This window comes from Rhinoderma darwinii, chromosome 4 (genome assembly GCF_050947455.1).
Source record: "Rhinoderma darwinii isolate aRhiDar2 chromosome 4, aRhiDar2.hap1, whole genome shotgun sequence".
Classification (NCBI taxonomy): Eukaryota; Metazoa; Chordata; class Amphibia; order Anura; family Rhinodermatidae; genus Rhinoderma; species Rhinoderma darwinii.
In genome coordinates, this window is record NC_134690.1 from 138640652 (window position 1) to 138655075 (window position 14424).

Consider the following 14424-nt stretch of genomic DNA (forward strand, 5'->3'; position numbering starts at 1 on the left):
GGGATGCACAATGCATCGAAACTTCGATACTGTTTCGATGTCATGCACCCTCAAACTGTTCGATACCGTTATTTCAATACTAAGCTGTGCAGCCGCACAGCTTAGCATTGTAACACATGAATGTATGAGAGCGGGGCTGTGGTTGTGTGACACAGCCACTGCCCCGCTCCTGAGTCCTGACAAGTGCGCACGGTCAGCTTGATGTGATGCGACCAGCGCTGCACTAATGAGCGGCGGCACTGAAGACTGAACATGGCGGACGCACTGCAAAACACCCCCATGTTCTGTCTTCAGTGCCTGCGCTCATTTGTGCAGCTCCACCGTATTACCTCATGCTGACCGCGTGCGCACTTATTGTCAGGAGCGGGGTAATGGCTGTATTACACAGCCGCAGCCCCACTCTAACAGTGGAGATGAGAGAAACCTCTGATCTCCGCCACTATTCCCCTGAATGCTGCGATCAAAGCTGCCCGCAGCATTCAAGGGGAAAATGAGAAGGGGGGATGCCCCTTGGGTCGCGTCAGTGATGCGATTGAGGGACATATCATATATGGGCAGACAGCCCAGGGTCCATTGAAGGACCCCAGGACTGACTTACCATATTTCCTGTTAGGGCATACTTAGGTATGTCCTAACAATTGCCTGTACACTATCCGTACACAGGCTAATGTACTTGCATATAGATACAGTGAAGGAAATAAGTATTTGATCCCTTGCTGATTTTGTAAGTTTGCCCACTGTCAAAGACATGAACAGTCTAGAATTTTTAGGATAGGTTAATTTTACCAGTGAGAGATAGATTATATATATAAAAAAAAAAGGAAAATCACATTGTCAAAAGTGTATATATATATATATATATATATATATATATATATATATATATATATTTATTTGCATTTTGCACAGAGAAATAAGTATTTGATCCCTTACCAACCATTAAGAGTTCAGCCTCCTCCAGACCAGTTACACCCTCCAAATCAACTTTGTGCCTGCATTAAAGACAGCTGTCTTAAATGGTCACCTGTATAAAAGACTCCTGTCCACAGACTCAATTAATCAGTCTGACTCTAACCTCTACAACATGGGCAAGAACAAAGAGCTTTCTAAGGATGTCAGGGACAAGATCATAGACCTTCACAAGGCTGGAATGGGCTACAAAACCATAAGTAAGACGCTGGGTGAGAAGGAGACAACTGTTGGTGCAATAGTAAGAAAATGGAAGACATACAAAATGACTGTCAATCGACATCGATCTGGGGCTCCATGCAAAATCTCACCTCGTGGGGTATCCTTGATCCTGAGGAAGGTGAGAGCTCAGCCGAAAACTACACGGGGGGAACTGGTTAATGATCTCAAGGCAGCTGGGACCACAGTCACCAAGAAAACCATTGGTAACACATTACGCCGTAATGGATTAAAATCCTGCAGTGCCCGCAAGGTCCCCCTGCTCAAGAAGGCACATGTACAGGCCCGTCTGTAGTTTGCAAATGAACATCTGGAGGATTCTGAGAGTGATTGGGAGAAGGTGCTGTGGTCAGATGAGACTAAAATTGAGCTCTTTGGCATTAACTCAACTCGCCATGTTTGGAGGAAGAGAAATGCTGCCTATGACCCAAAGAACACCATCCCCACTGTCAAGCATGGAGGTGGAAACATTATGTTTTGGGGGTGTTTCTCTGCTAAGGGCACAGGACTACTTCACCGCATCAATGGGAGAACGGATGGAGCCATGTACCGTCAAATCCTGAGTGACAACCTCCTTCCCTCCACCAGGACATTAAAAATGGCTCGTGGCTGGGTCTTCCAGCACGACAATGAACCGAAACATACCGCCAAGGCAACAAAGGAGTGGCTCAAAAAGAAGCACATTAAGGTCATGGAGTGGCCTAGCCAGTCTCCAGACCTTAATCCCATCGAAAACTTATGGAGGGAGCTGAAGATCCGAATTGCCAAGCGACAGCCTCGAAATCTTAATGATTTACAGATGATCTGCAAAGAGGAGTGGGCCAAAATTCCATCTAACATGTGTGCAAACCTCATCATCACCTACAAAAAACGTCTGACTACTGTGCTTGCCAACAAGGGTTTTGCCACCAAGTATTAAGTCTTGTTTGCCAAAGGGATCAAATACTTATTTCTCTGTGCACAATGCAAATAAATATATATAATTTTGACAATGTGATTTTCTGTTTTTTTTTAAATATAATCTATCTCTCACTGGTAAAATTAACCTATCCTAAAAATTCTAGACTGTTCATGTCTTTGACAGTGGGCAAACTTACAAAATCAGCAAGGGATCAAATACTTATTTCCTTCACTGTATATGCTAGTTCATTAAAGTTTAAAAATAAAGTAAAAACAAAGTAATGTTAAATTTAAAAAATGCACATACACCTTTTTTACAATAAACTTTAAAATAAGTCTCAATACATAAAACATACACACATTCAGTATTGGCGCGGCTGTAATAACCTGCACAACAATTTTTTTGCGTCATTTATGACGTGTACTCTGTAAAAAACGAAAAACTGCTTTCTTTCACTTATTGTGAGCCACAAGGTGTGATGAATATAACCTCCATGTGCCTCACATTAATAGTAATTAACCCCATCATGTACCTAACACATTAACCCATTATGACTGAGAAACATGATGGGGTTAATTACTATTATTGTGAGGAACATTCAAAATTCATCATCACACCTCGCGCCTCACATCAGAAAATGGAAGAACTTTTTTTTAATTTTTATTACTGTTGGTAAAGTATCGTTTTGGTATCGAAAATCGCAATACTACACACAGTATCGGTATTGAAGTCCAAATTCTGGTATCGTGACAACCCTAATCTGGCCCAATTTTTATAACGTGCTAGGCATTTACACTAGAATTAAAAAAAATTAAATAATTCAGATGTTATTCTACAGCAGAATTTTGGAAGAAGGCGATCGCATCTAACCAGATGTAGAAATATATTAAAAAAAAGGTATTTATTCCAGAATTAAAAAAAGAAAAAGAAAAGAGGCTGAAATAAAATATCTTCATGATATATTTCTGGGTGGATGCTGTCGCTTTCTTCCAAAATTCTGATTCGCTTGGTCCTAAAGGGGTTCCTGAACATTGCAACTTGTCATCTCTATTTAGCCCCTTGAGAGGGATAACTCTTATGCGAGGAGGAATCTTCAGTAGACGTCGTAGTTTGTTCTGGTATTCTACAGCAGAGCTGAAACATTTTTAACTTTTTCTAATTTTCTACAGAACAGTTTTTCTTTTGAACACCATGTATCCCAATGGGGGGAAAAAACAGCTGTACAGTGTAAATTCAGTTCTACCATGCCCTGGATTCTGAGCAGCCCAACCCTCGTCTGAACGCTATTCAAGTTGATGCATTCCTAATCCTTCATGATAAACTATGCCTTTCTAGAATGACAAGTTCTTCCCACTGAGAAGTTACGCTATGCTACACGCAGAAACACCGCCAAATCAAGTTTCAACGAGTTAAGACCCGGCATGCAACAGTAAAAGAGGAGAAATCTGCATGCGTATAGGTGTGGACTGTTGTATTCAGCCTTATGTCTCTCATACTAAAGATTTAATATATTCTACGCATGTAGAGACAGAATGCCAACACAGAATTTACTCAGGAAAATCCCAACAGTGACTCACCATTTTTTCGATTTCAATCTAGGAGCTGGATTCCGAGGGATTAGAAAAAGGGCTCTCATGGGATGCATATCACAGAGTGCTAAAGGGTAAGAAAAAAAAAGTAAGAGAAGGCAGACCGACAGAAAAACAGCATTATGTACGTGTGAAATGAAATTTTTAGTCAATTGGCTTATGGTGGCAGAAAAATGTACCAGTTATTAACACCTTAAAGCTTTAGCAGCCTTTACACTAATCCACGGAAATCGAGGCCCTAATACTTCATGGAATAGCAAGTAGATTATAACCTAAGCACACATACACCAATCACACTTAAAGCTTTGGCTGGGACATGAACGGAGTGATTTACGAGGACAGTTAGAAGAATATGTATTTAAAGTGCCGTGCACAGTCTCTAAATTGTCCTCATGTCAAAGTACTTACAGGTCGGAAAAACATCAGATAAAGAACACAAAATGTGAGAATAAACGCCTAGATTTATTAAAAGGGTTGTCATTTTAGCCAATTTTTAAGATGAAGCTAGAATACTTTATTGACATTTGTTGCGACCAATTCATGACTGCATGTGCCCTCTTTGATAAACCTATGCCAGGGTCCATGTGGACTAGTGATACAACTTTTATTTCTCATTTGCAACTTTTTCTGCAAATTTTTTTTGTAAAAAGTCAGATTTAATAAATGTGACTAAATCCTGGCCAATCAGTACCCCATGGTCACTTTTCACTCCTGTTTTAAAAAGTGATGTGCATGGTGAAAATGGCTCTAAATTCTGTCGCAAACGGTTAATAAGGATGTCACGCAGCAGATTAGACACTAATTTGGAGTAAAATGGACTAAATGTTGGCCAAAGTACTTATTCCATCAGTAAAATGTAGTCTACTTTAATTGATAGTTTCATTAAAACACAGTATTCGAGGAACAACTGATATCAAAAGTCTTTATACTATTACTGAAGTTTCAGGTTTAGCTAATAACAAACTAATAGAAATTAAAGGAATTTTCCATGACTTTGATATTGATAACCTATTCTTAGTGTATTTAATCAATAAGAGATCAGTGGGAGTCTAACTCTCGGGACCTCCACCGATCAGCTGATTGTAGCAGCCTCCTCATTGCTTGACAGGCGCAGCTCCGTAATTTCGGTAGTGACTGTGCCTGGTACTACAGTTCTTTGCAGCTCAGTCCTATTCAAGTGAATGGGACTCAACTGCAGTACTAGACACTACCGAATGTACGAAGCTGTGCCTGGTAAGCAATAAAGAGGTTGCTTCAATTAGCTGATCGGTGGGGTCTCTGGTAATCGGACCTACACCAATCTGATATTGATGACCTATCCTAAGAATAGGTCATCAATATCAAAGTCCTGAAATAATCCTATTTGATGCTTTTTTTTCTATTTTATTTAGACTTGTAGTCATTGTATTTTGCCTGAATCCAAAAAAGAGAACTAGAAGTCTCTCTTTTATACTTTAAATATAATACAATCCTAAATTTACCGTTATATATAATAATAAATAAAATAGAAAACATGTACCAAATCTCAAGTGAGACCTTGAAGGAACTGTCCTACATGGACAACCTCTGTCCATAGAGATCCCTCTGAATGAGCCAGGGCGAAGAGACACTAGAAAGAGCGTCACTTGCTCAGGATAAATCAATGCGACTGTATTACATGGTCATCCATTCAAACAAAAAGCTACATGTAGCGCACCCTGGTGATATCAGCTGATTGGGGCTAGGGAAGGTTTTTTTTTTCTTTTCAAATCATTTTTGCATACACAAATTTTTAGCAAGTGACTACAGCTATAATCCCCACATGGAGTCCGAGGTAGTCTGAAATCCACCTGCAGTCTTAGGATTGGTTCAGGCTGCTGCTCTCTTCTGATTGGCTTGTGTTTATACAAAGCAGCCAATCACAGGCTCACCAGTAAGTCAGTACATGGAGAGCTGATATCCCTCATAGCGAGGAATGAATGAAGCAACTAAATCACCAGTGCGAAAAATATTCTAGGTCATTGCCATAAACGGAGGGGATGAGCTTTAGTAAAGGGAGCCTAGCGAGTCACTTTAAAACTATGTTGGTTGTCCTACACTTTTCTCTTAGTCCAAAGTTTGAAACATCATATTTCATTTTAATCTTACATATGGAGTGCACAAATTTGGAGATCAGAATCCATAAACTCCTTCCTCCTACGGAGCCGAATGGCCATACAGGTAACCAATCAGAAGCTCATTAGAAAAGAATGAAGGACAATATTGGCGTTGAACAGGAAAGGAAAACGGAGACTATTACAGCTAGCACGAAGATGAACAACAGGTGATGATATTATTCTGCTCCTGGGTCTATGTCTAGGTGAGCTCCCTATGGGTAGGATTAGTCTAATAACATCCCGCTCAATCGGATTAGGATTCTAAACAGGCGCCCAGAATAATAACTCTGAAACTATTCCATAGCGATAATGTATTTTCCTTCTTCATTTCTTCAGCAATAACAGTTGACATAAATATGATTTTTGACAAAACTTACCTGAAAAAAACCACAAGAATTTGCATGTATATACAGTATGTTATAATAATAAATATTACAGGTTAGTCATATTATGGTATAGTAATTGGTAACAAATCAAACTCCGCTCTGCACCATCAGCTATCCCATAACTCGGATGTGACCCTTTAGACATGGTCTACTATAATGTATGTCTATTATTTGTACATTGTTTTTAACCCACACAAAGAAATATAAACGGTGGCCCAGGATTACTTACGAGGAGCTCCTTCTGCCATCTCTATGGCTGTTATTCCTAAGGACCACAAATCACTCTAGATATAAAAATAAAAAAGACTATGAAGCAGAAAACATTTTGAAAACCATACAGAATTTATGAATGATTTGCAGCTTCTTATATTATAAGACATTCTATCATCAATATTCTGCATTCTGGATAGAATAAATAAAGGCGCTGTCAGTCTATATGGATGGAAAATGCTTCTTCTATAGCAATGGGCTGTGGTTTTCAACCCTGATGAACAACGACAATGAACAAGATGAATTGTTTGTCGCTTGCTGCCTCGGCTGTTGCTCCTTTCCAAGTTTTTATTATTTTCTTTCCCAGTGAAATGAAATGAAGCTTGAAGTGGGACAGCTGTGCAAGACGGCAGAACTTGTAGGGCTTTACACTAAATTTGGCTGGAAAAATAGCTTTGCTGGGGGAAGAATATGAGATGCTTTTATATGAACAGCTGAAATAGTGGAACAAAAAGTCAGTAACATTTTTGCGCTGTTGTAGAGGAACCGCTTTTAGTGCCCTTAAAGTGAATGCCCACCATTGAACATTGTTTGTTGTTTTTTTTAATCTAAATAGGTTCAGAATCCTGTGCTGATTAATTTCTTTATATATCTTTTATGTCAGTCAGAGTTCAGTTTTTCGGAAAACTTCTGCATAGACAGAGGTAAATTATAAAATTGAGGCTGTGCCCACTGGGGCTCACAATCTAAACTCCCTATCTGTATGTTTTTGGGATTGCGGACCGCAAATAGTTTGCCATGGCGGTTGGGGACCGAAATAAAGAACCCTAGGTCTGCCATGGCTCTATGGCTATTAGGCCATAAATGCTTTGGTATACAAAGTATTTTATAAGTGATCAAAAGATCGCATAGTGAAGTCTCGTAGTGGGACAACAAAAAGAATGAATTAATATCACAAAGTTAAAGAAAAAACCTGTGCATAGTAAAAAAAATATATACAATTTTTTTCTATGGTAAATTTTTTTTTAAAATATGCATATATGGTATTTAGACCACACAGTGAACGCCATAAAAAAAACACAAAAAAAAACAACGAAGGAATTGCTTTTTTTTTTTTAATCACACTTACCCATGTCATAAAATGTAAGAAAGGATAATCAATAAGTCCCATATACCCCAAAAATGGTACCAATGAAATCTATAGCTGGTCCCACAAAAAAAGAAGCCCTCATTTGGCCACATTGATGGAAAAATAATAAAGTCATGGTTCTTGGAATGAGTGATGCAAAAAAACGAAATTATTTTCTTATTGTGCAAAAATAGTAAAACCTAAAAATAACCTACACAAATTTAGTATAGCCGTAATCAACCCATAACAAAGGTAACATTATTTACAACGCACAGCGTAAATTGAAAACGCAAAAGAGTAATGTCGGAATTGCTGTTTTTTTCCACCCACCCCCCCAAAAAAAAAGTTAATCAATAAACTACAGGTACTTCAAAATGGTGCTATTGAGAAATACAACTCATCCCGCAAAACACCAGCCCTTATACAGCTACGTCGCTGTAAAAATAGAAACGTTATGGCTCTTTGTGTGCCACGATGAAGAAAAACTGAAAAAACTGCTTGGTCATTAAGGGCCAAACTAGGCCAGTTAATAAAGGGCATGAAGGGTTAAACAGAGTTATTTTTTTTAATGATTTGCCATATAAATGATAAGTAGACAATCAAACTTCACATTAAAAGGACAATTTGAACTATTCCTACAAGAATTTAATCTTATAATGGGATTAAACGTAATAGCAGAAGAATTCGAGGATTTCTTATCAGGCCAGATAGTGTACCCTGTTCTGTATGTGTTCACAGAGCTGACGAACAAAAGTCATTGTGAAAATCTGGGTCCCAAAGTTTTCAAAGAGAAAATAATTTCAAAAAAAGAAATCAGAATATACTGTAGGTAAGAACAAGCAGCAAAATCCTTGCAGATGGCAGTTTTACTTGAGGCACAACATCCGCAAAGCTTCTCAGAAAGATTGCATCATTTGCTTTGGAATTGGGACTAAATGAAAGAGGATTTGCCGTAGCTTCAGTTTGCTCGGGGCGTCTAATAATCTGATTCATTTCTCCAAGAAAATATATTACATAGAGGAGTGTACACAAGCTGAACATTATTATGGCTACAATTTGACAACTTCATGAAACTCTTACTTAGTTATAGAAACGGAGGATTTTGTCACCTCTGGACAGATTTGCACACGTTCTAAGCAATGTTTTAAAGGCACAGAGAACACGACAAAATGAGTAACTCAATAACGTACCTTAAAGTCATAAGTTGCATCTGGGTTTTCATCACAGGCAATGACTTCCGGAGCCATCCAATATGGAGTACCAATGAAAGTATTTCTTCTTCCTACTGTCCTGTCTAACTGTGCACTCACACCGAAATCCACTGAGGTCAAATATTAAAAAAAATAACTTGAGTATTGTAAATGGCAAACAGCAGCAATTGCATATAAAAGAGAGAGGTCAATCAAAATTAGATATACAAAATAAGTTAAAAAAGTAAATGCTGTATAGTTATTCTGGTTCACGACAACTTGACAAATTTAGTCTTTCAGGGTATTCAAAAATTAAAGGGATTTTCCGCCCTTTAAAGATAGTGTGCAAAAGGTTTAACTGCAGTAAGATTAGTCACTTACTAATGTACTGTCTGTTGCGGATAGGTCTCTCTAAACCAGCGTCACATTCAGTGACATGACTAGGCTCTAGGTGTTTATCTCCTGCTTGTCTGATGAGCCGTACTCTGAATATGTGGTTATCTCCCCTCTTCCCCCTCCCTGTAGTACATGACATCATACATCTTATTACTCTTATCTCCACTGCTCCCTGCTCTTTCCACTCTCTTTGTCTCTGGAGAGATCATGTTTCACATGCTGGGCAGCAGATCATGCAGAGTCTAGCAGCAGAATAACAGAGCTGCATCTCAATAGAAGAAAGTAAGTAATAACAGCACTTATTACACCTTGTAATAGAGGTGCATGCGGCATCCGTTACTATAAGAAATGCTGTGTGAGGACAGCCGAATTATGGAAACTGCAGTCCCTTAAATGGTAATCCCACCCACAGCAAGTTGTAGCAAAATTAAAACAGTGCTGTACAGAGCTGGGTAACGTAATGCAAATGAAAAATAACTACTTCTGAGCTATGGTAGCATCATCTGGTGAGCAATTCACACTCATTTGGGCACTTTTCTGTATTTTCCATAAGCTCGGAAAATCCCTTTGAAAGTGGTATCCCCAGAATCATAAATTATCACCTATCCACAGAACAGGTGATAATTTTCTGATCACTGGGACCCCCACAGATCATGAGAACGCGGGTCCCGAACTCCCAGATCCTCGACCACATTGAGAAGGACATAAAATGGAGCGGTAGTCAAGCATGTGCGCTGCTGCTCCATTCAAAGTTTATGGGAATGATGGAAACAGTCGAGTACAGTGCTTAGCTGTTTCCATCATTCTCATAGACATTGAATGGAGAAGGGGTCAAGCATGCATGCTGCCGCTCCATTTAATGTTCATGGGAATGACGGAAACAGCCGAGTCTAGCGCTCGGCTGCTTCCGAAATTCTCATACACATTGAATGGAACGGAGGGCGCATGCTCTACCACAGCTCAATTTAAGCTCCTCTTCAATGCAGGGGATGCATTGAGGAGAATCTGGGGGTTCCGGACCCCATTCTCCTGATAGGTGGGGGTCCCAGCGGTGGGGCCTCCAGTGATCATAAAATGATCACCTATCCTGTGCCAAGGTGCTAAACTGCAAATGTTTATATAACATATGTTTTCACGTGAGGTGGGAAAAGCGAAACTACTAATACATCTCAGGAAAAGTCAAATCCTAATTGTAATCAGTAACAAGATTTCTAATATTTTATGACATTAGATGACATTTTGATTTGGTCATTCTTTTGCTGCTACTATAACTTCTTTTCTGGGAAGACTTTACATTAGGATATTGGAATATCAGTAGTCACAAAACAATTAGACTGGCTGGGCTTGTGTATTGGGTCAACATTATAGAACGATAAACTTGTGATTGAAATTCTATCATCGGGATGACAATTGACATACTCAAAGGCTCCTACTTTGGGCCTGACTTTGGGTCCTAGCATGAAACCACCTATTTAACTTTTCTTCCTTATAAAAATGTATATTATACATAATAGCGGATGAAGGTTTGCAAAACTTTTAGCCCGCTCTGTGTCAGTGTTTAATATAGACATGTACTTTTGATTTTTAATTGACACATTGCTGTGTGGAGTATTATTATACATATACCCATTTCCAGTTATAGAAAAGGTTGTAATACGATCAGTTTATACTAGTATATGTACATAACGTACCTGTGCAATAAATATCGATTTACCCAAAAAAGTGAAATTTTAAATTAAATGAAATTTATGGAGTAGACAATTGACCTGGTTAAAATCCAGTAGATATTTTATATACCCACACTTTTAATTCTATGAGGGAAAACAGTATAGAGAAGCTATTCATGTCTACTAAAGAAGAAAGGCAAACCTCTTTCAATGCACCTAGAATTTTATCATCGATAATGGGATCGGCATAACATGTTCGATACCAAAAATGTAGAAGAGTAAGTGCTCACACATAAATTAGAATGGAGTCTCTCCTTAACCCCTTAGTGACCAGCCCATTTTAGGCCCTAATGACCAAGCTATTTTATTTGTTTTTCTATAGTCGCATTCAAAGAGCTATAAAGTTTTTATTTTTTCGTCTACATAGCTGTATGAGGACTTGTTTTTTGCGGGATTAGTTGTGCTTTTTAATAGCACCATTTTTGGGTACATATAATTTTTATATTAACTTTTATTAACCTTTTTGGGGGGATTATAAAAAAAAACTGAAATTCCGCCATTGTTCTATGCGTTTTTAAATTGACGCCGTTCACTATGCGACGTAAATAACATGTTACCTTTATTCTATGGGTCGGTACGATTACGGCGATACCACATATGTAGAGCTTTTTTTATGTTTTACGACTTTTGCACAATAAAAACACTTTTGAACTAAAATTATTTGTTTTTGCATCGTCGCTTTCCAAGAGCCGTAATTTTTTTGACTTGTTTTCTGCGGGACAAGACGTAGTTTTGAATGGTACTGTGTTGGGGTGCATGGGACTTATTGATTCATTTTTATTATGACTTTTTTGGGGGGCAATGGAAAAAAATTGCAATTTCGCCATGGTTTTTTGCGTTTTTTTTATACGGTGTTCACTTTGCGGTTTAAATTACATATTAACTTTATTAATGGAGTCATTAAGGTCGCGGCGATACCACATATGTGTTCTTTTTTTTTTTTTTTTACACTTTTACTAAATAAAACCACTTTTTATGGAAAAAAATGGTTTTATTTATTTTTTTACTGTACTTTTTATTAATAATCTTTATTTCACTTTGATGACTTATTTCATTAGTCCCACTTGGGGACTTTACTGTGCCATGTTCCGATCGCTGCTATAATGCTCTGGTATACTTCGTATACCAGAGCATTATTGCCTGTCAGTGTAAATCTGACAGGCAATCTGTTAGGACGTGCCTCCGGTGCGTCCTAACAGGAATATGTCCAGGGCAGACCTGGGGGCTTTTATCAGGCCCCCGGCTGACATGACACCCCATCGGAGACCCGCGATTGCATTCGCGGGCCGCCGATGGGTGACAGAGGGAGCTCACTCCCTCTGTAAACAAAGTTAAATGCCGCGGTCGCTATTGACGGCGGCATTTAACGGGTTAAACGGCCGCGATCGAAGTAAACTTCGATCGCGGGCGTTGGAGCAGGAGCCCAGCTGACATCAGACAGCAGAGCCCCGGCACCAGCCTGCACTGGAGACCCGTGCAGGACTTAGACTAGGCTGACGTGAAAAGGCGTCAGCCTAGCCTAAAGCCCATTAGTGACCGACGTAAAAAGGCGTATTAGTGGTCACTAAGGGGTTAAAATTACATCCTGCCACTAGCATAGCAGGACGTCACTATCCAATTGAGGTCATTGAGGTGTAGAACCAGGATTTGCTGCCATCCCACAGAATCCCAGCCGGGTAGCAAGCTGTATCTACTCTGTACCATACCAACCTTAGCTCACTACAGACTGCGAGTCAAGGGCAATAGTTCCCACTGCGAAATCTTGTTAGTAATACAACTGTAGTGTGCAGAGACTGGAATTCTATGGCGGAACTCTTACACGGGCCAATTATCGAGTGAATGAGCATTCGTACGAACACTTGATTCCCAATCATTGACTTTTGTAAATAGCGCAGCGATCATCGGATAAATGGGCAAACGCTCGTTCATTGGCTGATCAGATCTTTAATGCGGCCATAAAAATTGTTGCTAGTCGACAGCGCATCTCCCTGTGTAAACAGGGGATGTGTTGCCGACAAGACGCAAAATGTATGAGGACAAACGAATGTATTAAACTTATAATTTTCCAATATACTTTATGTATTAATTCCTCATGGTTTTTAAGACCGCTGCTTGTTGTTTTTCAGCAGTAACATTTATTGTTTACTTCCAGTAGATAACATTCTGTCCATGGTCATGTGATGGACACACAGGTGCACGGCTCGTTACAGTTACAGAATGTGTATCAGAGCTGTGTCTAACGATTCCAGCACCTGTGTGTCCATCACATGACTATAAACAGAATTGCATCCACTGGAAGTAAACAATGAATGTTCCTACTGAAAAACAACAAGCAGAGATTTTGAAAAATGTGAGGAATTAATACAGAAAGTATATTATGAAATTGCATAACTTAATTATAGAAAAAAATAACATTAATTTACTGAAACTGGACAACTGTTATAATTCACGTGTTAAGTGTATGGATTTGCTTTATCAATGTTTTATTTATAGTTTATTATGACCTAAACTATATTATGTGGGCTATATTGGGCACTTTTAACCCCTTAAGGACGCAGCCTAGTTTGGGCCTTAAGGCTCAGAGCCCATTTTTCAAATCTGACATATTTCACTTTATGTGGTAATAACGTCGGAATGCTTAAACCTATGCAAGCGATTCCGAGATTGTTTTCTCGTGACACATTGGGCTTCATGTTCGTGGTAAAATTTGGTCGATATATTCAGTCTTTATTTGAGAAAAATTGCAAAATTTAGAGAAAATTTAGAAAAAATAGCATTTTTCAGAATTTAAATGCATCTGCTTGAAAAACAGACGGTTATACCACCCAAAATAGTTACTAGTTCACATTTCCCATATGTCTACTTTAGATTAGCATCGTTTTTAGAACATTATTTTATTTTTCTTGGACGTTACAAGGCTTAGAACATAAACAGCAATTTCTCATATTTTTAAGAAAATTTCAAAAGCCTTTTTTTTAAGGTACCTGTTCAGTTCTGAAGTGGCTTTGAGGGGCCTATGTATTAGAAACCCCCATAAAGCACCCCATTTTAAAAACTAGACCCCTCAAAGTATTCAAAACAGCATTTAGAAAGTTTTTTAACCCTTCAGGCATTTCACAGGAATTAAAGCAAAGTGGAGGTGAAATTTGCAAATTTCGTTTTTATTTCTGAATTTCAATTTTATTCTATTTTTTTTCTGTAACAAAGAAGGTTTTACCAGAGAAACACAACTAAATATGTATTGTCCAGATTCTTCAGTTTTTAGAAATGTCCCACATGTGGCTCTAGTGCGCTCGTGGAATAAAACACAAGCCCCAGAAGCAAAGAAGCACCTAGTGCATTTTGGTCGTGCTTTTTTATTAGCATATATTTTAGGCAGCATGCCAGGTTTGGAGAGGTGTTGAGGTGCCAAAACAGTAGGAATCCCCCAAAACTGACCCCATTTTGGAAACTGCACCCCTCAAGGAATTAATTTATGGTTATTGTTACCATTTTGACCCCGTAGTTTTTTCACAGCGCGTATTTGAATTGGGCTGTGAAATTAAAAGAATGACAATTTTTCCAATAAGATGT

General features: G+C 38.7%; 1 protein-coding gene across 14 annotated transcripts in view; it reads right to left on the bottom strand.

The window, feature by feature from the left end:
- The window catches only part of TNIK (TRAF2 and NCK interacting kinase), a 286263-nt gene that overhangs the window by 111101 nt on the left and 160738 nt on the right, over positions 1-14424 (bottom strand). For all 14 annotated transcript variants that reach the window (XM_075861602.1, XM_075861604.1, XM_075861603.1 and 11 more), the window contains exons 7-9: positions 8729-8859; positions 6429-6483; positions 3667-3745 (exon numbers count right to left, since the gene is read on the bottom strand). In XM_075861602.1, the coding sequence (XP_075717717.1) occupies positions 3667-3745; positions 6429-6483; positions 8729-8859 (265 nt within the window). The remainder of the gene's footprint in view (positions 1-3666; positions 3746-6428; positions 6484-8728; positions 8860-14424) is intronic.